General features: G+C 49.7%; 1 protein-coding gene across 5 annotated transcripts in view; it reads left to right on the forward strand.

The window, feature by feature from the left end:
• The window catches only part of PCNX1 (pecanex 1), a 1,666,514-nt gene that overhangs the window by 887,897 nt on the left and 752,238 nt on the right, over positions 1 to 26,379 (forward strand). For all 5 annotated transcript variants that reach the window (XM_069638600.1, XM_069638595.1, XM_069638598.1 and 2 more), the window contains exon 19: positions 25,263 to 25,355. In XM_069638600.1, coding sequence (XP_069494701.1) covers positions 25,263 to 25,355 — 93 coding nt within the window. The remainder of the gene's footprint in view (positions 1 to 25,262; positions 25,356 to 26,379) is intronic.

Consider the following 26,379-nt stretch of genomic DNA (forward strand, 5'->3'; position numbering starts at 1 on the left):
CCTCTTTCTAAATCTGCCTGCTTTTACTCTGCACCCTCTGCAACTCATCCAGAACAGGACTGCCCAGGTCCCTGCCCACCCAGCCACATATTCTCATTCACCTCCTCTATAGGCCCCCAGACCCTGCCCCCTCCTCTGAGGAAGATATCACAAATCTCCTCTCCACCAACACCAAAACCGGATCCCAAACCATCCTCCTAGGAGACCTCAACCTAGGTCTTCAGGACCCCAAAGACATGCATGCCCTAGCTGTGGAAAACGCCATCACTAATCAGGGTTTCAAACACAGTGACAACACCAACACACGCCAAAGGGAGAACGTTGGATTGGGTGTCAGACCTCAACTGTTCCATCACCATTACCAAAACATCCCAGTAGCCTGATCGGATCACCACCTCATCCTGTTCTCCATTCATGCCTCTACCCCCTCCAAAGGCACCTCAGCCCCCCGCCCCACCCTCTCGAGAAACTGTCGTAGCATCACCATTGAAAACCTCCAGCCTCTCATCAACATCATCCCGGACTAGTCCAAGTTCACCAACCTTGACCCAACCAAACTGGTAGACCTCTGTAACAACACCCTTAAATCAGCCCTACATACCGCGGCACCAGAAAAGCGAAACCCATCGCATACCTCAATCAATGCTACACCCCAGAACAAAAAAATCCTCAAACATCAAAAGATCAGCAGAATCTACCTGGCGGCATTCTCCCATCAACGCCAATAAAAACATATTCACGTCAGCCTCCATCACCTATAAAGCGGCTATCCTATCTGCAAAACAAGAAGCCTACAACTCCAGAATCCACAATGCCAAATCAAGCACCAAGGAGCTCTTCAGAATCCTAAAAGAGCTTTAAGCCCCAGGACTGCATTAAAGACGCAGAATGGTGCACTAAAATCCAGCTAGCCCTTGCTGACAAAATCACCCTCCTACAAAACGAGATTAAATCCAAAAAAGCGAGTCCCCGAAACGGATCCCACTCTGCACCGATCTACCAAAATATACCCCAATCTGTACTCCCTTCACCTTCTCCCATGTAACACCAAAGAAAGTAGAAGACATCATAAAAAGACTTAAACCCTCTCAATTCCAGGGAGACTTCTGCCCAGCATCAATCAAGGATGGAGCAAAAAACCTAGCCCCGTTTATCACCACCTTGATAAATGCGCCCTTCTCTTCTAACCAGGTACCAAACAATCTCAAGCAAGCTTGGGTTATGCCCCTTTTAAAAAAAAAATAAAAAAAACAACCTTGGTCCAAATATCCTCACCACCTTCAGGCCTGTCGCCACCGTCCCGTTCCTTCTGAAAATCCTGGATCGGGTGGCCTATTTGCAAATTCAGAAGCATTTAGAAGACAACAAACTACTAGGCCTCAGACAATCGGGCTTCTGGCCCAGACACTGTACCGAGACTGCACTCCTTGACCTCAAGATTCAAATGGACGAGGCAAAAGATAAAGGCAAGCTAGCAATAGTCCTACTCCTCAACCTATCTGCTGCCTTCGACCTCGTCGACCACCAAATTCTCACTAAGCACCTCACTACAGCTGCAGCATTCTCTACTAATGCCTCAGATTGGGTTAACTCCCTTTTCAATCGGACCACCAGAGTCTTCTCCCTCTCACCCTCAGCTGACCCAACACCTACACTCTGTGGAGTCCCTCAAGGCTCATGTGAGTCACCCACAATAGACAATATATTTACGAAGCTATTATTTGATCATTTGGACAAATTGGGTGTCATCTACACCAACTATGCGGATGACACTCAAGACTTCATCCCACTCACTGGACGCTACAACCAAGACTCATAATTACGGAATGACATTTACCTGGAAATCCAAGCCTGGATGTCCACCAACAGCTTATGTCTCAACGACGACAAGACTGAGCTAATGATCGTGGGCACACAGGCACGACTGAATAAACTGGACCCCAGCTACTCATCTTTCAATATTGATGGCAACGTGATCACTGTATCTAAAGAGATAAAAACACTAGGGATCTACCTTGACTCAACACTGTCCCTTAAGTCAGCAGCGTGGCAACGTCCACAGCATATACCAACAAACTGATCCATAGCTGCAAATCGTACCTATCCACTAGCAGCTGCCTAACGCTAGCCAGAGCAGTGGCATTGTCCAAACTAGACTATTGCAATACACTATTCCTAGGTTCCTCTGAATACAACCTAAACAGACTCCAGGCCCTCCAGAACATTTCACTGAGAGCAATACTCAGCCTACCTAGATCCAGCCGCATCTCAGCTATCGGACACAACGCTAACTGGCTGCCTATCTGAGATAGAATCACTCTACGTACCTTGGCTATCACACACAAATGCCTCTCTAACTCAGCCCCCAAATACCTGTCTGACAAAATCTGTAAACACCCACCCACCCACACCACCAGATCGGCCCACTCTCACAGCCTTGTGGTACCAAGATTCAACTTAAAAACTGCCAGAGGAGCCAGTTTCCCAGTCCAAGCCACCAAATGCTGGAACTTCATACCCATTCCCATTAGACAAGAACCCTCCTTCCTCACCTTCGAAGCTAAGTAACAAACCCCCACTCTAAGATGATTATACCACCCCTATTTGACCTCCTGTTTATTTTACCTCCTCACAACTGATTCTTGCTCACTGACCATCTGTAACCAGGGTCCCGGAATTTTACCTGTATGTCAATGTATAATGTATATTGTAAATGTTTTCTGCCTCACCCTGTATGTAAAACCTAAGTCTCTCAAGCGCCCAGTTACCTTAGGGTTCGGTGCGCGATATAAATAATAAACAAAATACAAAAATACAAATACACCGCACTGCCTCCTGGTAACCCTGGCACTTGGGTCTGTATCTGTAACTCTACAGTCCCCTTACCTGCACTTATCGGACACCCCTTGTCTGCGCTTTTACCTGCACTTGCCACCTTGCTGGCTGCTCTACCAGTTTTTGTTTTTTCCCTTACTCGGCGCTTTCCACTCCTCCCCTCTCCCTTCCCTCTCTCCTGCACTTGAAACACTTGTTTGAGCGTGATGCAAATAAAACATCATTTTGTATCATATATCGGGTAAGATTTCCATTTTCTTATAACATTTTTTAAAACCTTTTATTTATTCAGCTTGACAACACAACAGAAGCGAGAGACATTAAAAAGTGGTACAATCATATGCACTAAGTACAGTTCAGGTACAAAGCATGTATATCCTTCATGTTAATAGGCCAGTGTCCAGGCGGTAGTACAGACGGAGGGTTGAGGGGTCATTGCTCACAAGGTGGTCTCGGGAGAGGGGGGGGGTGGAGGATTCAGTGTCCAAATCGGTATTTATAGCAGACATATAGCTACGGAATCTCCGCCATATGTCCCTGGGTCTCAAGGGCAATGGTTGCAAAGTTCCCCAGGTTTGCTCGGTATCTGAAGCCCATGTGACCGCCCTGAGCCACTGTGCGTGTGTGGGTGCTCTGTGTCAGAGCCAGTGCATCAAGATGCAGCGTACAGCGGAAATTGCCGACATCATCCTTTCAGCAAACCTGGATTTCCTCGCCACCACAGAAACCTGGCTTCATGCTGCAGCAGCTCCCTCTCTAACCCTCGCGGTTCCAGACAACTACTCAATCCTCAGGGCCGATAGACCTAATGCCCGTGGAGGAGGTGTAGCACTTATATTCAAATCCTCGCTCGATATTAGATCAGTGACCTCCCTTCCTTTAAACTCCTGTGAACACCTATCCATTAAAATTCAAACCACCCCTAAGAATACCATCACCTTGGAACTAATTTACAGACCTCCTGGTCCCATAGGTTCCTTCGAGGAACATATACCTTCCCCCATAGCTGAAAAATCTAAACCCTTATCACAGAATATCATTCTAGGTGACTTTAACTTGGGTTACAACGATCCTCACGACACTCCAGCATCCTCCCTTGCTAATGCACTTTGCGAACAGAACTACATTCAACTTAACACCTTACCCACACATCAGAAAGGCAGAACCTTAGACTGGCTTGCTGCCTATAACTGTAACATCATCTGCAAGGACCCCCAACCACTTATATGGACCGACCACTTCCTACTCTCATTTGACATTAGCACTAATAACCCACGCCATATACAGTGCCCACCTGCACCAGCATGTCTAACAAGAAATAAGCGGAACATCACCGCTGAAGCCCTCATCCCACTGGTTCTACCCACTCTAAATATGATCCCCAACTCATCAGATCTTAACCTACTAGTAGACACCTACAATAACGCCATGACCAAAGCTATCGACCTTGTTGCCCCTCTAAAACTACGTAAAGGCAAACCTAGAGCACATCTTAACTCCTGGTACACACCAGAACTCAAAATACTAAAATAAAAAGTCCAAAATGGAAACCCTTTGGAAACTGAACCCATCAGAGGAACATAAAATTAATCTCACTAACGCTTCCTCCCTCTACAAAAAATAAATAATTTGCACTAAAAAGGAAGCCTATAATATAAGAATAAGCAATGCCAGCTCCAGTACCAAAGAACTAATCAACATCCTGAAGGAGCTAGAAAACCCCAATCCACCTACGGACTCGTCCGTAAAGGACCAACTCTGGTGCACTAGTATCCAAGATGCCCTCGCGTACAAAATCACTGGCCTACAAACAAAAATTGCAAATAAAAGATCACAACTTTCTGATAATAGACCCACCCCTAGCCCCCCTAACCCCGGCCCACCTACCGCCCCCAACACTAACTATGGCTTCACCTTCAAAAAGGTAATCATACTAGAAGTGCAAAAAATCATAACCTCCCTCAAACCGTCAAATTGCAAAGGGGACAGTTTCCCTGCACAGATTATAAAAGATGCAGCTAGAGACCTCGCCCCCTTCATTTCGAAGCTCATAAACGCGTCTTTCTCCACCAACTTGGTTCCCAATAATCTAAAACAGTCATGGGTCTTCCCGCTACTAAAAAAACAGACCTTGGACCCAGCCATCCGTACTAACTACAGGCCTATCACAACCGTTCCCTTCCTGCTAAAAATCCTTGAAAGAGTTGCTTATTTGCAAATCCAACCAACTACTTGGATTGCGTCGGTCTGGCTTCAGCCCTCAACATGGAACAGAAACTGCCCTTGTTGATCTTAAGAGCCAGATTGATGAAATCAAAGATAAGGGCAAGGCTGCCATACTACTCCCCTTGGATCTCTCAGTAGCCTTCGACCTGGTTGACCATAAGATACTCTGCAATCTATCCTCTGCCACCCACTTTTCCCCTTCTGCTGTCTCATCGATACAATCCTTCCTGGCCAATAGAAACATGAGTCTTCTCTCCGGTGGCAGCAGCAGACCCCATCCCCATTACTTGCGGTGTTCCACAAGGCTCTTGTGTTTCACCAACCCTATACAATATCTTTTCAAAGCCCCTCTTTGATAAACTGGACCGTCTGGGTGTCACCTACACAAACTACGCAGATGACACCCAGATACTCCTCACCATTTCGGGCAATTACAATACTGATGTAGCCAGGATCAATTAAATCTTCTCCGTCATTCAGGCATGGATGGCCACACATGGCCTTTGCCTGAATGACGAGAAGACTGAACTGTTCATTGTTGGTTCACCTAACAATTTACAAAAACTAAGTCCCAACTACTCCAACAACAATTGATGGCAATACAATCCTGGTTGCCAAACATGTGAAAACACTTGGCTTATATCTCGATGCCAATACTAACCTCACTAAACAAGTCAACTCGATTGCATCAGCCAGGACCCATACAGGAAAACTAATCAGAGCCTGTAGACCATTTCTTTCCTCTAACAGCTGCCTCACGCTAGCTAGAGCTCTCATACAATCTAAGTTAGACTACTGTAACAGCCTATACTTGGGTGCCAACCAAGCGATAATTGGCAAACTCCAAGTCCTTCAAAATAACGCGTTACGGGCAGCACTAAACATTCCCTGGCGTGAGCACATCTCTGCCACTAGAACTATATGTAAATGGCTCATTCAACACAAAATTGATCTAAAAACCCTCTGCCTTACTTACAAAACTCTTAACCATCTAGCCCCCCCCTACCTTACCAACAAATTTACTATGAAATTGTCCATCTGAACTACGAGATCTTCTAATACCGTATGCCTTACAGTACCTAGATTTACTTCCAAAAGAGCCGGAGGCTCGAGCTTCACTGTCCTCGCCTCCCAACTTTGGAACACCCTACCACTAAATATTAAGTCTTCCAAATCCTTCGTCTTTCAGGAAACTTGCCATTGGGTGGCTTCTGACAAATAGTCAACCTTTAAGTTAGACTCAGTTTAAACTGCATACATTGTACATATCTCATTTTGCCATTAGTGGTTGCTATTACCTCTACTGTCTGTATATTCTGTAAATATCGGTTGCTCTTATACCACTGCTTATTACCATGTACTTTGCCTTGTAATTTGTACCAAGCGCCCTTTTACTCCAGGGTCCGGAGCGCTATAGAAATATAATAAACAAACCGCTAGGAGCATACAGAGGCCAGCTAGTTTCCTAGAGCTACGCCCCAATTTGCGAAAGTCGTGGAAAAGACAACGTGATGGGGATGGCTCGATAGTGTGTTCCAGTATAGTGGACATGGTGGAGCATATTTCGGTCCAGAATTGTCAGACGTGGGCAGGACCAGATCATATGAATATATGCGGCCCGTTCTGAGCCACATCTAGGGCAACTGGAGGAGAGCTCACTGAACATATGGTCTAGCCTGCCCGTAGTATGGTGATATCTGTGAAATACTTTGAATTGTATTAGCTTAAATCGAGAGTTGAAGGATACATTATGAGTGCGTGCACACATACGGGTCCAGCGTTCATCGGTTATTTCCACTCCTAGGTCTTCTTCCCACTTGCGTTTCAGTGCAGTAAAGGAGGAGGCAGCTCTGGTTTGTTGTAGGGTATAGAGTCTAGACACCTTCCCCCTCAAGGAATCGAAGGAACACAGCTCCGCAACTATGGGGTCATCGGTTGATATGGTAGAGAAATTGGGTTATTTTGTTTTGAGGTTTTTCCGGAGAGATGAGTATTGGAGCCACGCTGATGGTTTCCGTCTCAGAGAAAGTGGGAGATCTGACCATTCAAGAAAGTTCCCCTGCACATAAATATCTCGGAGCGATACGAATCCTGCATCGGCCCACCGGGACACAATAGACTGTGGTACACGCGGGACCTCTGAGACGAAGTTCCAAAGTGGCAGGTCACTGTGGAAGGGCTGGGGTACATTTAGTAGTTTCCAGATTTTGGAGAGGGCAAGAGACGTACTAGCAACAGGACGGCCGATCTTGGGTCGGCAGGCGTGGGCTTAAGACCGAGAGAGCGAATATCCCGATCACTGACTACCAGTCTTTCTAACCTAACATGAGGGGGAGGGTCCGGGGTATTGAACCAGTGCGATGCAAATTGAGATTGCGCTACTAGCCAGTACCTAAGGAAATCGGGGGCGCCAAATCCGCCCTGCTCCATGGGGGTGGTCAGAGTCGCTAGTTTAAAACGGACTGCACCAGAGTGCCACACAAAGGTATTAATTGTGTGGCTTAACGTCTGAAAGAAGCCCTCACCCGGCCACAGGGGGAGGTTAATGAACCTATAGAGGAGTTGGGGCAGTACAACCATCTTATATATTCCTATTCGCCCTGCTAGTGAGATTGGGAGTCTTGCCCAGCCCGAGGTCTTAGTGGACAGGTTTGTGAGGTAATTCTGGTAGTTACCCTCAAGTAGCATCCCAGGGCAACGGGCCACCTCCACCCCGAGGTAAGTAAATTTGGATTGGGACCATGTAACCCCATAAAGTCAGGAGGGGGGCGCATGCAGTCAGTGAGTGGAAAGAGGATAGATTTGGAGATCTTTACTTTCGGTCCGGACATGCGCCCAAAGCGAACCACATCCTCCAGTATCGGGCCGAGGTTGGTAGCAGGTGAGCAGATGTAGAGCAGGGCATTGTCGGCATATAAGGAAATAATGTCAGTCTGGCCCGCTGTTCGTAAGCCTCTGTGAGCGTGTGACTGTCGCATCACTTCAGCTAAGGGTTCCATGGCTATAGCAAAAATCAGCGGAGAGAAGGGGCAGCCCTGTCGCGTCCCTCTGGCTATTTGGAAAGGGGAAGAGCACATATATTCCGTGCGAACCCTAGCCACCGGGCTTGAGTACAGTAGCTTAACCCAGGATAGGAAATTAGGTCTGAATTTACATTTTTCTAGGACTCGCCATAGGTATTCCCATGACAGTCGAATGCATTTTGCATATCAAGGGTGGTGTCCACTGCCTATACGCTCGGGTTGATTCTACTGATTACATTGAATAGATGTCTCAGGTTGAGAGAGGTGGATCAGCTGGGGACAAATCCTGCCTGATCCGGGTGGATGATGTAGGGCATAAAGGAGGCTAGGCGTAGGGCTAATAATTTGGCGTAGATTTTGACGTCATAGTTAATTAGTGAGAGAGGTCGGTACGAGCCGCATTGGGTGGGGGGGGTTTGCCGGGCTTGAGCAGGACAGTTATCATGGCTTTGCAGAGAGAGAGAGTGTGTGCCCTCTTCACCCGCCTCCTCCCACAAGGCCAACAGGTGAGGGACCAATTGGGATTTCAACTGTAGAATTCGATTGGAATGCCGTCTGAGCCCGGGGCTTTACCCGATAATAGTGACTCGATGGCTTTGGAGAGTTCTTCAGGGGTAAACGACCTCTCAAGGGAGATGCTGGTTTCAGGGGATAGGACCGAGAGAGGGAGGCTATCCAAGTAGGAGTCCTTCTCAGCTGTCGGGACACTCTCAGCTTTAGAGTAGAGGGACTCGTAAAACGTTAAGTATTCAGAGTTGATGTCCTGTGGTGATGTGGCTAGGGATACATCGGGTCTCTCTATTGCCGGTATGTTGGGGGCTCCAAACTCTTGATGTATTAGTCTAGCTAACATTCGACCAGGCCGTTCTCCTTCCCCATATTTTCTAAGTAGGCGGGGGTTCTCTAGAAATGTCACCTCCCGTTCGGCCAGACTGCGAAACGTATCCAGCTCTGCCGCCAATGATGCCAGGGTCTTGGGGGACTGATATAAAGCGTATTGGGCCTCAAGGTTAGCCAGCATCGACTTGCTTCTTGTGATCTCTGCACAAATCCCTTTCAGGATACCGTTTCCCTTGGAGATGGTGATCCCCCTGATGTAGGCTTTAAACGATTCCCAGAGGGTAGCCTGTGATGAGACCGAGTTAGTGTTAAATTCAAAAAAGTCCTCAATGGAGGACTCGAGTTCGGAGTTAAAGACCGGATCGAGTAGGGAGTGGGGCCTCATTTCCCATTGTCTAAGTCTGTCGTGGTCCTGACCCCAGGTTAGGGAGATGACCACTGGTGAGTGGTTGGAAAGGGTTGTAGGGAGAATCGATAGGTGAGATAGGGTCCTTATTAATAAATCTGATATGAGCCACCTGTCAATTCTAGAATGTGAGTCATGTGCTGAGGAATAAAAGGAGTATGTTCGGGAATCCGGGTACATGAGCCTCCATGCATCCACAATCGCAAGTCAAGAGAGCGTTGTCAGGATGGAGTGGGCTGCCCTAGAGAGTTGGCGGGGTCTAGAGCCTGATCTATCTAGGTTGATGTCCAATATAGTATTGAAATCACTGCCCCATAGGATCGGGATCAGGGGGGAAGCTTTCCAAGAGAGAGGCTAGGTATAGGTAGAAGACGGGATCGTCAATATTAGGACCATAAATGTTTAATAAGACCACCTCTTTATTTTGCAGGGTGCCTTGGACCAGAACATATCTTCCCTGTGGATTTACTCTCGAGTGGCTGCAGGTGAATTGAAGGCTTCTGTGGATCAGAGACATCACTCCCTGATTCTGGGTGGAGTAGTTGGTGTAAAACCTCTGGGGACCTCACTGTTCGGCAAATTTCTCACATTGTTCAGAACGGGCATGTCTCCAGTAGACATAGGATTTTAGCGCCATGGCGTTCGGCATGGAGTTGTATCTGTCTCATCTTCCTGTGATTTCCCAGACCTTGCACATTCCAGCTCATGAACGTTAAGCCATCATCACCCAACCGTATAGAAAAACTGTTTATATTTTGACTCCTGGCAGGGTGGTAGCCAGCAATGAAAAGACTGAACTGGCCATCGCTTCCCACCAGTATGACCACAACTTGGTACTGCCTCGTGCTCGGCCTCTTTCGCGGTTGTCAAGCTTTATTTAATATAACTCCCGTCCCACCCACATCCCTACCCCAAACAGAGGAATGAAAACCCAGTACAACCATAACAATCAAATCAGCGGCATCAACGCCTGGGGGCCTGAGAGCTGGCCTGGCGGTGAGGCTCCGGACTGGGGGCTTATAAGGATATTTGCAGTTTTAATTTAAGAGTCTGGCTTTGATGGGGCGTGAAGGTGCGCCAGGTCTGGGCTTCGCTGTCAAGGATCGATGGGCTCTTTCTACTGCAAACTGCGGGGAGAGCTTTGGTGAATCCAGAAGTGTCAGAAGTATGCGCTACATGTAGTCTTCCATGGGTTCCTGAATGCTGTCCTCGGATACCCTGATTATGCGCAGGTTATTTTGTCTTGAACGCGATTCGAGATCGTCGTCCTTTTTTTCCACTGACAGTACCAGATTGGAGAGTGAGGAGATCTCCACTTGAAGGGAGCCCAATTCGTCCTCCGTGGCGCCTGGTCTCAATTTCGGCCACCCGGCCATCGGTTTTGTCGATGTGGGCCTTGAAGGAGGAGATGGTGCCGTTCATATTGTCTAGTTTGGTGTGAAGAGTGGTGAACCCTTCAGGAATATATTCGAGCATCTTCTGTGAGTCATCAAAGGCTGGGAGGGCCGACGTGGGTACGACCTCCGTTGCTTCCCCAGTCGACTTAAATGGAGTTTTGGCGGACATATTAATGGAGCTCTGTTTCCCCCCCCCCCCCCCCCCGCTCCCCCCTCTGTTCCTTTAGTCATGATGTCAGACAGGGGGGGTCCCGGAGATCTGGGTGGATGTGGAGAGGTAGGGCGTGCAAGAGTTCTGAGGAGCCCTAGAGAACAGCAGGGTGGCTGAGTGAAGGTGGTCCGGCACCCCGCAGGTCCGCGGTGGGGTCTGCCGGCCTCCCACGTAGGTTTGAGACCGTGGATATGCACCAGGAGAGGTCGTACCCTCGCCAGATATATCTGCAGTCACAACTTGGCTGTTGGCTATGAAAGTCCAGTTACTCCTGTCCTGTTAGTAGTGTGCCAGTGTTACTCAGAGGGGTCCCTATGAGGATTGAGTGTGCCAGAGAGGGTGCGCCAGGGGACCAGCAGCGCACAGGCTATTGTGGGGGCAGACCAGGATATCAACCGTAGAAGGGCCCCAAACGGCGGGACTGATAGCCGCCAGGCAACAGGGCGGATGTATTCATGAGGTAGGGGGAGACTTGCAGGTGGTGCTCCCCCGAGTCCTGCAAGCGAGGGCGGCCAGTCCTGGGTATCAGAGGGCACCGGGGGGGCCAACCCTGCGCCGGCTATGCGGTTAGTTCAGTGCTGTAGGGGGAGGTTCGGTATGTAGCAGGGGCGTGCCACAACACGCTGCCTGTATCACGGGCTGGACTGTAATCCGGGCGGGAGGACCGGGGGGCCCCCGGGGCAGGGCGTGATTTATGGGACTGCCTTAGTGTGGGTGGCACGCATAGGAGGCACGCACCGTAGGGGTCCCCCGATCCCCTCCAAGGTCCTACCTCTCCACTGGTCACGTCGGGTCCCAGTGGTGGGTGGTGGGGGGGGGGCACAGGTGCGCAGGCCCTGGGGCCGCTTCGGTGCTACGGTTCCTCTGTGCCTCCCCTGCCGCCGTTCCGCCGGCAAGCTGAGCCTCCCACAGAATCCGTGCCTTGATCAGATGGGGAGCTAGGAGAGCTCCAACCGTCCCCCCGGTGGCCCAGCGCTGTTCCAGCCGGCCAACGTAGCGCACAATGTGGTGCTGCTCCACAGCTTCCAGGAGCGCTCCCGGCGTTGGAGATGTCCGTCCGGGCAGTGTTGCCCCTCCCCCCGCAGTGCCCCGCCACACAGCAGCCAGCCGCGCTGCGCCACATGGAACCGCAGCACGGGGAGAGCAAGGAGGGCATTCCGCCTGCCCGCCCTCAGCTGGATCCGTGCGGTCCTCGGTCGCCTGACCCCCAGAGTCGGTCAGAATGTGCAGAGGTGGTCCTGTCCCAGATCGCTGCAGTATGGGAAGGATCTGATGCTTCAGGGCGGTAATGTGGTTGAAAGGATTTTCCCAGAGCGGAGCTCGGCACTCAGGCTGCCATTTTCGTCAAGCGCAACAGCACCCCCCAAGATTTTCATTTCAGTAATAAATCTTCCTGACCTGTCAACCCCAGAAAGTTTTGCTTGGACTTGGTAATTATTTGACATTGTCCCTAGGTAAGTGGGAATCCTTTCCCCTCTAATTTAGTCTTTTACTCCTTTTTATGGCTGACCTTTTGGTCTCTCCATAGTGTATGATTGGAGTTATAGTTTCTTATAACTTTGGATTTACCGTAGTGTACTATGGCACTATGGCAGCCCATAGCATTTTAAATGCAATGGCTTCCTTTTAATTATTTCATGGGTGAACTACTGTTTCCAAGAAGTAAAGTGGGATTTTAATCCCCTGTAAATTTATTTACAGTGAGCTAGCACACCCCACCCTATGTGGAGTGCTTGGGGGGGGGGGGGGGGGGGGTTACGTTTCCTCTTTCTTACTTACCTGGTAACATTTTTGTTAGAATTGCAGGATTACTTGATTTGGAAGTGGCAGTGGTTTTTCCTTAGGGACTTTTTAGTCTGATCACTCACAGGCTGTTAAATCGCCTCTGTAATGCACAGAAGGGTCGCTGCTGCATCCATAGGCATCGACTCAGAAGCTCTTCTTTTCTCCCAAGGTACTGTGTTGGCTTGGGTAATACTTACTTTAAATCTTGTTTGAGTCCTGTGAGGCTGTGGGGTGGATTTGTGTAGTTGGGAGTTTGCCCATACCACTTGACCAGGCCGAATGCTGGAAGACATATAGGCAGCCTTCTCTGAAGTACCTGAAAACCTTTTAGCAAAATCTGAAGCTAATACTTCCTCTGGAACTCTGACTTGCCTACAACTGGACCCTATCCTGACTTGCCTACAACTGGCCCCTCGACACTAGGGTCCCTCTTATGCCTCAGAGTAATCTCATGCTATAGACTAGGGAAGGACTTTGATGATAAGGATTCTGTCTGGAAATTGTTAAAAGCATATCAGTGTTGTAACAGTAACAATTGCTAGTGCAAGCCATTACTAGTTAAATAGTGGAACTGTCATTAGTGTCATTTTCCTGTCACAATTGTGGCTGCGATCTACTACTGATTTAAGCAGTCATATGTAAAAGTATACAAGTTATTTTGAATAGTGTTCCACATTCTAAAAGGTAATAAGTGTTGTTACTGTTTTCTTATTCTTAACTGAATAAGTGTAAAATCTTACCAATAGCGTTTTCATACCTTGAAATACATTGTGTCTTAAAGTGTAACATTGGGTTTTGCTTTCCCTGCTCTGCTTTAATTTGAGCTTCAGTCTTTGAGTTAATACTTGTCTTTGAGTTGCTGGTAGCCCCTCTTAAAAGTATATAGGTTTTACCCCCCTTGATTAGCTGCTGCTCTTCTCAACTTAAACTTGTAACACTGGGTTTTGCTTTCCCTGAATTGCATTAGTGCTATTCTAAAATAATTTAATAAAGTTCTTACCTTAGAAACTGCATTGTACATGTCTTAAACGTTTACTGTGTATAAGTAGCTATACTCCTACGTCCCGTCCCCTTTCCTCCATACTTTTGGGACATTCCGTTGAGTGGGACGGGACCAGAGCACTTTTGTAAAAAAACATCAAATTGAAAAATGTGTCCTTCTCTTTTTACGCAGGGTACCGCATGTGGCCATAGCCCCGCCCTCCTGAGCTCCGCCCCGCGCATCGCCCTTCAGTCCTTTTCTCCACGCTGTCGGGGCTGGATACACTTGCATCACCGGAAAGACATTTTTCTCCAGCATGGGGTCTGGCATGGATTCACATGCTCATGAATATTCCCTGTCGTCAGGCCGGGAATCCTCGGTAAAGAAAAAATCAGTATCAGTTTCGTTTCTGATAAGTCTTTCTCAGTAGTAACCAATCACTGGTCTCTGGGTCATACTGCCCCCAGCCAATGACTGCCCTCTCCCCAAGCCTCGCCTCTGGCAGCCATCTTCAGATTTTTACCGCACGCTCAAGTGTTGGGAGTCCTCGTGTTTAGCTCTCGAGCTTTTGCTGCGTTTTCACGCTTTTTCAAAGAGAATTTCTAATTTTTTGGTCAAATAGAGCCTCAAGCTCCACCGTCTCTACATCCGATTAACGGGTATCCGTGTCAGATTTTTTTCTATGCCCCTCAAGGGTGAAGATATCGTCGAGTTACGCTTCTTGGGGGATTCCAGAAGTTTCTGTGGGCTACCCGAACATGGCCCAGGAGAAAGGAAGCTCGACGCCTGGAAACCTGTTCAGGGTTTGCCCTGGATGCCAGCTACAGAATTTGTTCAAGGAGGACCAGCATTCAAAATGTCTCTACTTCCTTCATGAGGACAAAACGCGCGTGGAGAAGGACTGTGCGTTTTGCAGGAACATGTCGGAACGGACCATCAGGGACCGACATCGTCGTCTCTTCAACTGGCTGGAAGGAAGGAGTCCGTCAGGTGAGAAGAAGTCAGAGCGGTCCTCTAAGTCCTGTGAGGGCGCCCCGGCAACAGAGGCCCAACAAAAGACAAAGCACCGCGAGTCCGCGGGCACCGGGAGCGCCGAATGGTCGGGCTCTTCGGCTGCCAGGAAGGGCGCGGCTTCCCCGGCACCATCAACCACGAGCCAACGCTCTGGTTCGGGGAAGAGGAAATCCGAGAACCCGGGTAAGCTTCTGGAGAGGCCCCGGTCGATCTTGAAGGATTCGGCCGAGGAGGAGCGAGGCGGTGACCCTCCCCCCAAGGTGAAGGCCTCAAGCATGCCTAAGGAGGTGAAGGCCTTGATTTACCCAGCCAAGGCCTCTATTGAGGGAGTTGCGGCGGCCCTGGTGCAGCCTGTGGAGGCTACACCAGTGGGGGCAACACCAGTGGGGGCAACCACGGGCCCCAGAGTTCCCAGAGGTCTGAAAGAGGCTTCCCTCTTCGGAGGGAAGCCTCTTTCAGACCCATCGAAAAGACCCCCGTGAAGACCCCGGCGAAAAAAGAGGGGGGGCGGTGGCCATTGTGGACACGGACACAGCATCCGAGGAGGAGCTGGTAGAATTCTTAGAGGGCCTCAACGAGGGCGTCAGAGGCCCGTCCCCACGGGAGGGATCCCGATGAGGGTGATGACTAGAGTGACGGCGGCACCAGCGAGGGTCCTAGTCACCCTTCGCGCCCGTCGCTTCCGGAGCCGCAGGATAACTCGGCGGCCATTTTGTTGGCAATACAATCCTTATGTTCGGAGATAAGGACGAGATTGCCCTTACCACCGACGGAGGATCCGGAACCAGAGCCGGGCCGGGCGGGAAGCCCCCTGAACAAGAGAAGACAAATCCATCCAGCTCCACCTTCTCAGCCCTCGCAGCCTGCTCGGTCTTTGCCCACGTCTCCCGTTTCTGGGGATGACACGGGAACGGCCACGACGGGTACCGACGACGGCGGTGACGACGGGACAGAGCTCCCATCGCCAGCCCGGGCCTCCCCGTCCGACGAGATCGGACCTTTCCATGCAATGATCACCAGGGCATCCGAGCTTTTTCAGCTCTGCCCCGAAGAGAAGAAGGAAGGTTTCCTTTACCAACGGCACGGGGCCAAGAGGAAGGCAGTCCTCGCGGTACCTCTGCTGGATGACATCTGGGACGAGGGTCTCACCCTTCTCAAGAACCCGACTAAGACACCTGCCAAGAGGGATCGGTACGAGAAGAAGTACCGGGTCCCCAACGCGGCCCCTTTGTGCCTTAGGGCACAACCGACCCCTGACTCGGTCGTCTCAACGGCGGCCAAGAAGAAAGCGGGGGGGGGGGGCGCGCATCGGCCTCAACGTCAACTTCCCCGCCTGACGGCGAAGGGAAGAAGCAGAACGCAATGGGACGAGTTATCTCATCGGCGGCAACAATGATTAAGGCGGCCAACGCCCTCGCGATCGTGGCCCGCTACGACAGGGAGTTATCGTACAAGATCGCCCCCCTGTTGGACTTCCTACCGGATGACAAGAGGGCCGAGGCCCTGGAGATCTTGCAAGAAGGCGAAGTGGCGTCGGACCACACCATTACGGTGGCAACGGACATTGCCGACACCGGTTTCCGCCAGCTAGGCAACAGCGTTTGCCTTAGACGACGAGGTTGGCTCAAGGCGACGGATTTCCGCCAGGATGTACAAGCCAAGGTGTTGGACATGCCGTTCGACGGGAAAAACCTGTTTGGGAAAACGGTGGATGAGTCCCTCCAAGCCATCAAGGCAGCTAGGGCCCTAGGCGTTCTCCGGCAACGAAGGCCATCTTTTCGGAGTCCTCGTCACAGGAAGCCTATAGAGGACGAGGCTAGTCGGGTGGGCCCCGCCGTCGTCGCCAGGGAGGCCAAGGCGGCAAGGCGTCCTCCAAGCAAGATTGAACCGATGGGAGGACGGCTGGCGAAGTTCGTCAGCGTGTGGGAGTCAATCTCCACCGACCGTTGGGTGCTGGACACCCTGGCCCAGGGGCACGCCCTTGAATTTCTAAAGTGCCCCCACATTCCACCCGTGGTCGGGAAGGAAAATCACATCCCTCAACTGCTATTGGAGGTAAGGGCGTTGCTCACAAAAGGTGCCATCGAGCTCGTCCCGAAGAGGCTCCAGGGCTCCTGAGTATACTCAAGGTACTTCCTAGTGAAAAAGAAGACAGGAGGATGGCGCCCCATCCTGGACCTGCAACGACTGAACAAGTACATCAAGGCACAGAAGTTCAGGATGGTCACCCTCCAGCACGTGCTGGGACAGCTGCAGGAGGGCGATTTCCTGTCGTTGGATTTGGAGGATGCGTACTTCCAGATCCCCATTCTGAAAGGACACCGAAAGTTCCTCAGGTTCGTGGTCCAAGGATGGCACTACCAGTTCAAGGCCCTCCCATTCGGGTTGAAGTCGACACCCAGGGTGTTCACCAAGTGCCTCGCACCGATGGCGGCGCGGCTGCGCCTGTAGGGGATCCACGTCTTCCTACCTGGACGACTGGCTCATCCGAGCAAGGACAAGGGAGCTCGCCGTGGATCACACAGCAAAGACTGTCCAGCTGCTCACGGAACTGGGATTCTCCGTCAACTTTCCCGAATCCCACTTGGTCCCGTCGCAAGTCGCACTGTTTCTGGGAGCCAAGCTCGACACAGTGGCGCGTCTGGCCTCGTTGTCGGAGGAAAGGACAAAAGTCATCCTGGGCAAGGTGCAGCGTCTGCTGGCCATGGACGTGGCCAGGGTGAGTTCCGTCAAGTCCCTCCTCGGGATGATGTCGTCCTGCATATATCTCGTGCGCCTGTGCAGGCTTCGGATGAGCCCTCTGCAAGAGTTCGACTCCCGCTGGATCCAAACGACAGCCAGCTTCGAGGACAGGCTCCCACTCGACGAGACCTTCTGACGAACGATCCGGTGGTGGGGCACCCGCGCTCATCTGACGGCGGGCACAGACTTTCAGACCCCATCCCACCTGATTACTGTGACTATGGATGCCTCCCTGGAAGGGTGGGGAGCGCACACCGGAGAACTTCACGCGAGAGGCCTTTCTCTCCTGGAGGAGAAGACGCTCCACATCAACATCCTGGAGCTCCGTGCAGTGTTGTGGGTCCTCAGGTCCTTTCTCCCGTCCCTCAAGGGCAAGGTGGTGAGAATCTTCACGGACAACACCACCCCGATGTTCTATATCCGGAAGCAGGGAGGAACCAGATCCCCAGCCCTCTCCAAGGAAGCCTAGGATCTGTGGCATTGGGCCGTCGCCCAAGGGATGTTTCTGGTGCCCTTTCATCTGGCAGGGATAAAGAACACCATCGCCGACTCACTCAGCAGGGAGCTGCGCTCGTGCCACGAGTGGGAACTACGTCAGGATCAAGTGGAGATGCCTGCCTCATTCACACATGTGAAGCAGTTCTCAGATGTTAACATGGCGGGCCTTCCCACATGGTCTACTGCAGCCTTTTTGGATTCTTCCCTTACACCCACGCTCTCGACGCTGGAACCTTCTTTTTGGTGAACAACCGTTTCCACGGGTCAGTGCGAACCCATTCCACCCTTCTTATGACTGGCGGGCTCGGATGCCACTACCGCATACGGTCTCGCTTCCTAGTTGCCTCTTCATCAGAGGATGCCTTATTTCAGGAAGTTTCAAAGACTTATGCACTCTGACCCCATGAGGGAGTACTTTAAGGGCCTTTCTTGTAGCTCTGTCACCAGGGTTTCCCCTGAGGTGCCCCAAGGGCCTAACAGGCGTACCGAAGATTCCTCTGAGGGTTCTGACGGACTTGCCAGTACCGGACATTGTTCTGAGGTTCACCATCACAGTGCTAAAGTTAAGCCCAGTTCGGCTGGGTGCTGGGATACCAGGGTTCACCCCGAGGTCTGTTTCTGGAGCTTTCTCTGCTGTAACCAGGTTGAAACCTGAGGTTCCTCTTGTGGAGGCTAAAGTCTATATCAACAGATCTGACAGGCCTTCTCAGAGGGTCTTGTCGGTGAGGTATTGTCCTCAACCGTCCCATGCTCTAGGTCGTGGTGGTACCGGTTCTGTCGAGGGGGGCAAAGAAGGGGGTCATGGACCGCATTCCCTCTGGTTCCGGCTTGTTGGAGGTTAATTTTGAGAGTGGTTCGAAGATGTTGACTAAACATCCAAGACCACCCAGTACCGGCTCTGTCGAGGATCCTTGTAAGGCTAAAGTGTAAAGTCCCCTGAGGAGGCAATCGCCTCAGCTACGCATGCGACTCAGTTCTCTTCAGGTGGCGACAAAATGGCGGCCCAACCTGCGTGGCCTACGGCAGCCATTTTGGATTCCTCCTTTAAACCTACGTGTGCAACGGCTGCTGCTGGGAGCATTCCTTTCGGCAATAGTAACCCGTTCTGTCCTTCTTTGACCAGCGTGCGTGGGCTCCACTGCCTCATACTGTTTCGCTCCCTTCTGCAATTGCTCCAATTAACTATGTGGACCCGGCCGGTGGTGGACCTTCCTGGCAACCATCTTCCTTGTGTTCGGGGGGGGGAGGGAGTAGGTTCCTTACGAGCGGTTTCTTCCTCTTTGACACCTAACCCTCGGCTGAGGATGTTTTTTTTGGGAAAATTTCAGATGCTCATGCACTGTGACCCTATGAGGATGTATTTAAAGCGTCTTTTCACTCCTGTTCCACCCCAGCCCCGGCTGCTCCGATTCGGTTTTTCTTTTAAAACTTGAGGCGGTAGGTGTGGAGGACCAGTCTTCCGTTCCCGCCTCGTTAGGATGAGCCTTAAGCGGATGAGGACGACGATGAGCAGCTCTGCTCAGTGAGAGCATTCCATGACTGGGAAGGGCTTCTGTAGCTCTGTTACCAGGGATTCCCCTGAGGGGCCTCAAGGGCCTAACAGGTGCACCAGATGGTTATCGGAGGGTCTCTCAAAGGACCTGGCAAAACCAACGTGGTTCCGAGGTTCTCCATTTGGTTGCTAAGGTTCAGTTCAGTTTGTCTTTCGCTCTGGATACCGGGGTTCGCCATGTGGTCTCCATTTTTGAAGCTTTCCACACTAATACTGAGGTACGCCCTGAGGTCTCCGGTTCTGGTGCTTGTCACACCGAGCCACGGCTCGAGGCCCCTCTTGAGGGAGCTATATGTCCCAGGTTAAAACCCAAGGTTCCTCTAAATACAGTACCGATGGAGTCGAGGGATCCTCTAAGGGTCCTGTTGGTAGGGTACATTCCTCAACTGTCCCACCCTCGCGGTTGTGGTGGTACCGATTCTGTCGAGGGGGCAAAGAAGGTGATCAGCAACAGGCCTTCCAGTACCCGCTCTGCCGAGGTTCCTCCATTGGAGGCTAATTCTGGGTCAGTTCCTAGGATGTCCACTTAACATCCTAGATCTGCCAACACTTCCTCAGCCAAGGATGCTTGTTTCAAGGCTAAGTGTTTAAGTCCCCTGACTCCCCTGAGGGGACAGTTGCCTTATTTTCTCCTGAGACGCAGTTCTCTTCAGGTGTTGACTAAATGGCGGCCCAACCTCCTTGGTCCACGGCAGCCATTTTGGATACCTCTCTTACACCAAATTTCATGACGACTGGTGCTGGGAGTGTTTCTTTTGGGGCTGAGCAGCTTTTCCACGCTATTTGGACATCAAAGACCCGTTGGTCGGTCCTGGCGACAGCTTCAGCTAAGGCCCCTTGTACACAGCGGTCAGGGTCCCAGAATCGGTCCTTCTCTGGGATCAGGGGGTTTCAGGATCGCTGTGCGTGCCGATCTGAAACTCCTGTTGGTAGCTCCGCCTGCAGCGGCAAGGTGGTTGGTTTTTCTCTGTCATCAGCCTCCTCTACAGAGACAGGTAATATCCCTGCTGACAAATCAACAAATTTTATTTTTTGTCAATCACACTACAATTCGGTGTGAGGACGAATCTTGTCTCATCTGGCGGAGTGGCAAACCATCACGAAGACTAGTGGGGTTTGTCCATCATTTAGGTGGGTTTACGCTTGCACCTTCCTCCTATCCCACCCTTCAAACCTCACCTCCAACAGATTGGGATGCCCTCCCTCAGAGCAGAGGTACAGAAACTTCTATACCTCAGAGCGGTGGAATCTGTCCCCTCATGGAGCAAGGGAGGGGCTAGTACTGCTGTCTTTTCACAGTGCTCAACCAGGCGGGCCTGCGCACCATCTTCGATCTTTCCGAGAGAAATTCAAGTTTCTCACGCCCTACCAAATAAAGTCCTCTCTTCGGAAGGGCGATTGGCTCAGTGTGGTGGTCTTCAGGATGCATAGATGCACATTCAAATATCTACAGTTCTCAGTGGGAGTAGAACTCTTCCGATTCGGGTACTCCTTTTGGTCTCCGCTCAGCGAGATGCACCAGAAACTCCCCTGAGGGGACCCGCAGCGGTCTCCCAAAACCAGATCTTCTTCCAAGGTTCCCCATTTGGGCCTAAGGCTGACCCCAGTTCTGCTGTGCCTTTTGGATACTAGGGTTCGCCCTGAGGCTTCTCCATCTGGAGATAACTTTACTGAGTCTTGGCTTGAGGCCCCTCTCGAGGTGGCTATAAAACCAGGGTTGAACCTGAGGTTCCCCGGCTCGGGGTCAAATCGGTCACCAAAAGAATTGAGTCCATCATCGAGGGCCCTGGCTGTAAGGTATATCCCTAAGCCTTTGCACGTGCGGCCGTGGTGATACCAGTTCTGTTGAGGGGGCGAAAGAAGACGGTCACGTACCACAGACCTTCCAGTACCGGCTCTGCCGAGGATCCTCCACTAGAGGCTAATTCTGGGGAAGCCCCTAACGTGTCGCGTAAACACCCTAGATCTGCCAGTACCGGCTCTGCTGGGGTTCTTTATTTCAAGGCTAGGATGGCACGCAGGGCCCCTGACTCCCCTTGGGAGACTATTGCTCCACTTGCTCCTGTGAAACAGTTCGTCCCTGGTGTGTGATAATGGCGGCCCAAACTTTGCGGGCAATGGCGGCCATTTTGAATACCTCCCTTAAAGCGAGGTTTTACATCAACAAGCAGGGCGACGCTCTCCTCTCCTTGAGGATCTTGTAATACAAATTTGGGCGTGGCCATCCAGTATATTGTTTGGCTCCAGGCTCCACACATCCCCGGTCACCTCAATGTGACCGCAGATTAATTCAGTCGCCAGTCGGCATCTGTTACGAGTGTGAGACGAACAGCAATTTCATCTGCAACCTTTTCCAGCAATGGGGCACGCCAGAGGTAGTCCTCTTTGCAGCTTGTGGGTCAACATGAAAGCTTATGCTTTCCCCTCATTGCCTCCCATCTATTGTTCGCTCTGTAAGCACATCGAACCGTTGCCAAAGCAGCTACTTGGGCTTGCCCCACCAGCTTTTGGTAAGCATTACTGCTTAGAACTGGGCTCCAGAGCCGATGCTCAATTCGGCCAGGCCGTTCTTAAAAACCTTTTTCAGTAAGGAGGTTCCATCCACCCATATTTCTCGTAAGGAGTGCTTGGTAATCTGCCAAAAGTATGGAGAAAAGGGGATGGGACGTAGGAGTAAAATGTCTTACTCCTAGCCCATAGTCCCCTTTCCTCCATACGCATGCCTGCCATCCCCTCTAATAACTATCCTCTATTATTGCTTAAAGGTCTCAGACCTGGTGATGGAAAAGGACAGCAGGGTGATGCGTGGGGCGGAGCTCAGGAGGGCGGGGTTAAGGCCACGTGCGGTACCCCACGTAAAAAGAGGACACATTTTTTAATGTCATGCTTTTTTACAAAAGTGCTCCGGTCCCGTCCCACTGGACAGAATGTCCCAAAAGTATGGAGGAAAGGGGACTATGGACTAGGAGCAATTAGGTAGCGGACAGTTATTTAACACTACTTTATTTACCATTTACTTACATTGAAATACATTGTCTTTCTTAAAGTGTAAGTGGGTTTGCCTTTCCCTGAATTGCTTAGTGTATTCTAAAACAGTTATTGAGTGTTCATACTTATCATTGGGTATCTTAAGGCCCCTCCAGAAAGTCTGAGTTGTTTTACTAGCTCTGAACTGTTATAAAAAGTAATGTTGCAAGGTGTATACTTGTAACAGGGATTGTTTATTAAGTGAATTGTGTAACTGAGTATCACTGCTGGCCTACAGTGTCCGGTTTTCGCCTAGTCTTGCGCAGAGGCAGCACGCACACCTACCACACCGTTGGGTCTTGGCACCTGGTATTAGCAAATACCACAGGCCTCCGCAACCCGCTGGGGAAAGAGGGTTAGGGTCCGCTGGTTGGATGGGTTGAGGGATTCGAGGGTAACCGGAAAGAGGGTTAGGTGGAGGTTGGAGATGGGTAGGGGGTGTTAGGGTAAACATGCTCCTCGGCTCCTGCGGCCCCTCCTGGGTTTGATGATCTCCACCCTTGCATTCTCTTCATACCTCACATTCACCCAGGTGTTGCCCCAAAGCCTTTGCCTGGAGCTTCAAGCCATAAATACTGTGAGATTTGTTCTCCTGATGTGTGTGCAGCCAGAAGCACTATGATACTCCACTAACCCAGCATTGCTTTTGTCCTGTTACAAAATGATGTTAACATTCCTGGGAGAGTTTTACAATGGCTGCATTTCACATAACATTAGGGTAACAAGTAAAAGCTACTTGGTTCTGGATTTCTGTCCCCACTGAACCAGGGGAGTGAGTTTGTGCCGGCCAGGGATTGTCCTGAGGGTTTCTGCTAGAAAATACCAAATAAATAATGCATATGCATTGCAGAAGCTGTCCGTAATGCAACTGAGGAATCTGTTAGTTTTACAGGTCCGTGCGGTGCCTCGGTCGTTAAGCACTGCAACCTTGCTACCCAGGGTTGCTGTCACCATGGGCTTATATTGTTTCTCAATTAGTTTGCAACGCAATGTTCAATCTCTGAAGCCTGGGCATGCAAAACCATGCAGGTTTAGTTTCTCCCTGTTCGGCACACACTGTGACTTGCCGAGGACTGTGCCTGAATCGCGTATTGCATTCAAAAGCATGTGCATGTTAGTAGCGCAAATAACACGTGGTTCAGAGCAAGCGTCCACTTATCTGATTAGGCGAGCGGGGCCTGTGGTTTGGCCGGCGGGTGAAAGCCCTGCTGTGGTTTGCCTGCACGAGCGCCTCTCGCACACGTCTGATCCCTCCAAAAGTCAGTAGTGCAAGCAGGATCTCGTGGGTGTGGCTCGCGCATGCACGCGCGCCAGGGTATATCTCTGATGCTGCCGTGCTTACATAGCCTTGCTGGGAAATGTCGTTTCTGAGCCTTTCTTGGTCTTCTAAGGTTTTCCCGGCAATAAAGGCGAAAAGCCTTCTGAAATAACTAATCTTGGATCTTTTACGTTGCGATATGCATGCATTCAAGTTGGCCTTACTCCTACTGCTCCCAGCAACATCATTGGTCCTGACACAGTCTACTACCCTTGAAATACTGATTGTATTCTAAAAGTATATATAACCTGGTTTTACTCCCCAAGAGTAGCTGACTGCCATTCTGAATGTGTTGTAGGTTTGACTCACCTTGACTGTTAAGTGTATTCTTAATAAGGTTATACTGTAGGTTGTAACCCATAAGTATTGAGTTTGTTTTCATGTGTTTGTATGATATGTTCTAGTACTTGGTTCCCCAAGTTGTAACTTGGCCTACGTGTATTTAAATAAACCCTTTATTTTTACAATACATAGTTTGTGTGTTTTTTTTTTTTTGGACCATAGGTATGCTACAATTTTTGTACCAAGCTACAGCCCTCTCTCCCTCCAAAAATAAGCCTGACTGCTCTGTCCATGCCACCCACATTCTCCGGTGGGGCAACCGTATACCAAGAGTGGAGCTTATTTTCCGCCTCAGATATTGTTTTATGGTTTTTATGAACCCGTGGTAGGACTTGTGAAACATTGTCCTAACAGTTTCTCAGTGAATCGGAGTATTTAGGGAGGGGGGGGTTGGGACAGTATCCCTAATATACAGAACCCACCTTTGTTTTCCACATGGATTTGCCAATACTTGGTCTTCACTTTTAAAGACTTCCAACCCCCTGCAAAAGTAGTTATTTTCATGGGACATTTGACTCGCAGGCTCTAGGCATACTTATCATAATGTGGAAGGACTTTTAAAGTGTAAGGGATCTTATTCTATAAGCATTGTTATTTGTTTGCATTGCTTTTCATTGTTTTAGCACTGTTTCTTTACTGTCTACATTATGTTTTATTAATGAAATATTCTTACTGTTTTTAAAGTAAAGCCTATTTGTCCCCTTGACCTGCTTTGTGTGTTCAGGCCTAATGACTATCGAATTTATTTGAACGCTCTCTCTCACTTTACCAATACACCACCTTTCTTTCTCCTGAGCGCCAAGCCATACTGCTCCGCTGCACTACCTTGATAGTTTTGCGAGACCTAGGTGTCAGTTACCCTGTTCACTAACTAGGATGGCCTCTCCGAGCACTCCAATGGTGCGGGTTTTGAAAATCTGTCTACTCAGTTATGATTACTATATGGAACATCCGCTTCACAAGGGCATCTTTTCTCTGCACGCTGCTTTACAAATGCTCTTGTGTGCTTTTTGAGAGGACTTCTTTGATGACCACCTTCAAATAGTATTTCTTTTGTTTTTCAGAGCGAGCGTTTGCAATCTGATCTGGTCATCTGCATTGTGATTGCCGTTTTATATTTTGCTATACACGTCAGCACCGTTTTTACTGTATTGCAGGTAACTAAAATTATGTTTTCATATGCCCAACTAGACAACACAGTATGACCATAATGCATTTTGGGCTGCGCATGCAGAAACGTGACCTCTATTGAAAATGTTTGCCAAATTTTCAAATGTGTTTTTAAATGCATCACAATCAACAACAGATCTGAATCAGAGGAATTTGTCTGCCAGATAGGGTTTGCTGAATTGTTAAAGAAGACTATAAAGAAGATTGGATTTAACCATTTGATCGCAGATGAAGGAAGGGCTTGTTCCCGTCAGCATTTTTTAGAACATTCTAAATAAAGAATTTGAGCAGTTTATTTCTCCTTAAAAGAGCAACACTGCCTTAATCAAGTGCATTGTACCTAGATTAAATGTTATATAGTCATAACTTCAAATATGGCTCTTGGAAAAGTGGTCTCAATGCTAACAACTAAAGTACTGTCTTACAACAATGTTGGAGTTAAAAAAAAAAAGGCACATTAAGAGGGGCCATTATTCAGATGGTACCCCCCCCCCCCCCTTAGACGTTTATATACAACTATGACGTTGGCACACTACTGCCCATGCCAATTCTTAATGGAATCAAGTTATTGGTCCTAATTGTATCCTCATTTTCTCATAAAACATTGCATTTTAACTTTTTTTTTTATGAATCCCATTTCAATAAGAACTTCTGGTCCACCTGCATTTGCTTCCAGAGAAATATCTGTATTTTATGTCAGTTGCTGGTGTTTAGAAAAATGCACTGACCTTGGTCCTTATGAAAAAATTAATTATAGAGTAACTTAAAAGGGGGTGAGAGGGTGGTTATTCCACAAAATGAAATGTTTCTAACTGTTAAGGTTTTATTTTCTCCCTATTATTAAAGTTCCCATATATGTTATGTTAAACATTTTTGCAAAAACAAGGGGGGGGGGGGTCCTGGGAGTCTCACTCTCTGCAGGCCTATATGCCGGGTTACAGTCTCAACCATAGTCTTTAGCTCACCATCCTTTCACAGTAACTTGTGTCGCGTCGTGGCAACTTGTCGAGC

The sequence above is a fragment of the Ambystoma mexicanum genome, chromosome 14, assembly GCF_040938575.1.
Source record: "Ambystoma mexicanum isolate Mex_15411 chromosome 14, UKY_AmexF1_1, whole genome shotgun sequence".
Taxonomy (NCBI): Eukaryota; Metazoa; Chordata; class Amphibia; order Caudata; family Ambystomatidae; genus Ambystoma; species Ambystoma mexicanum.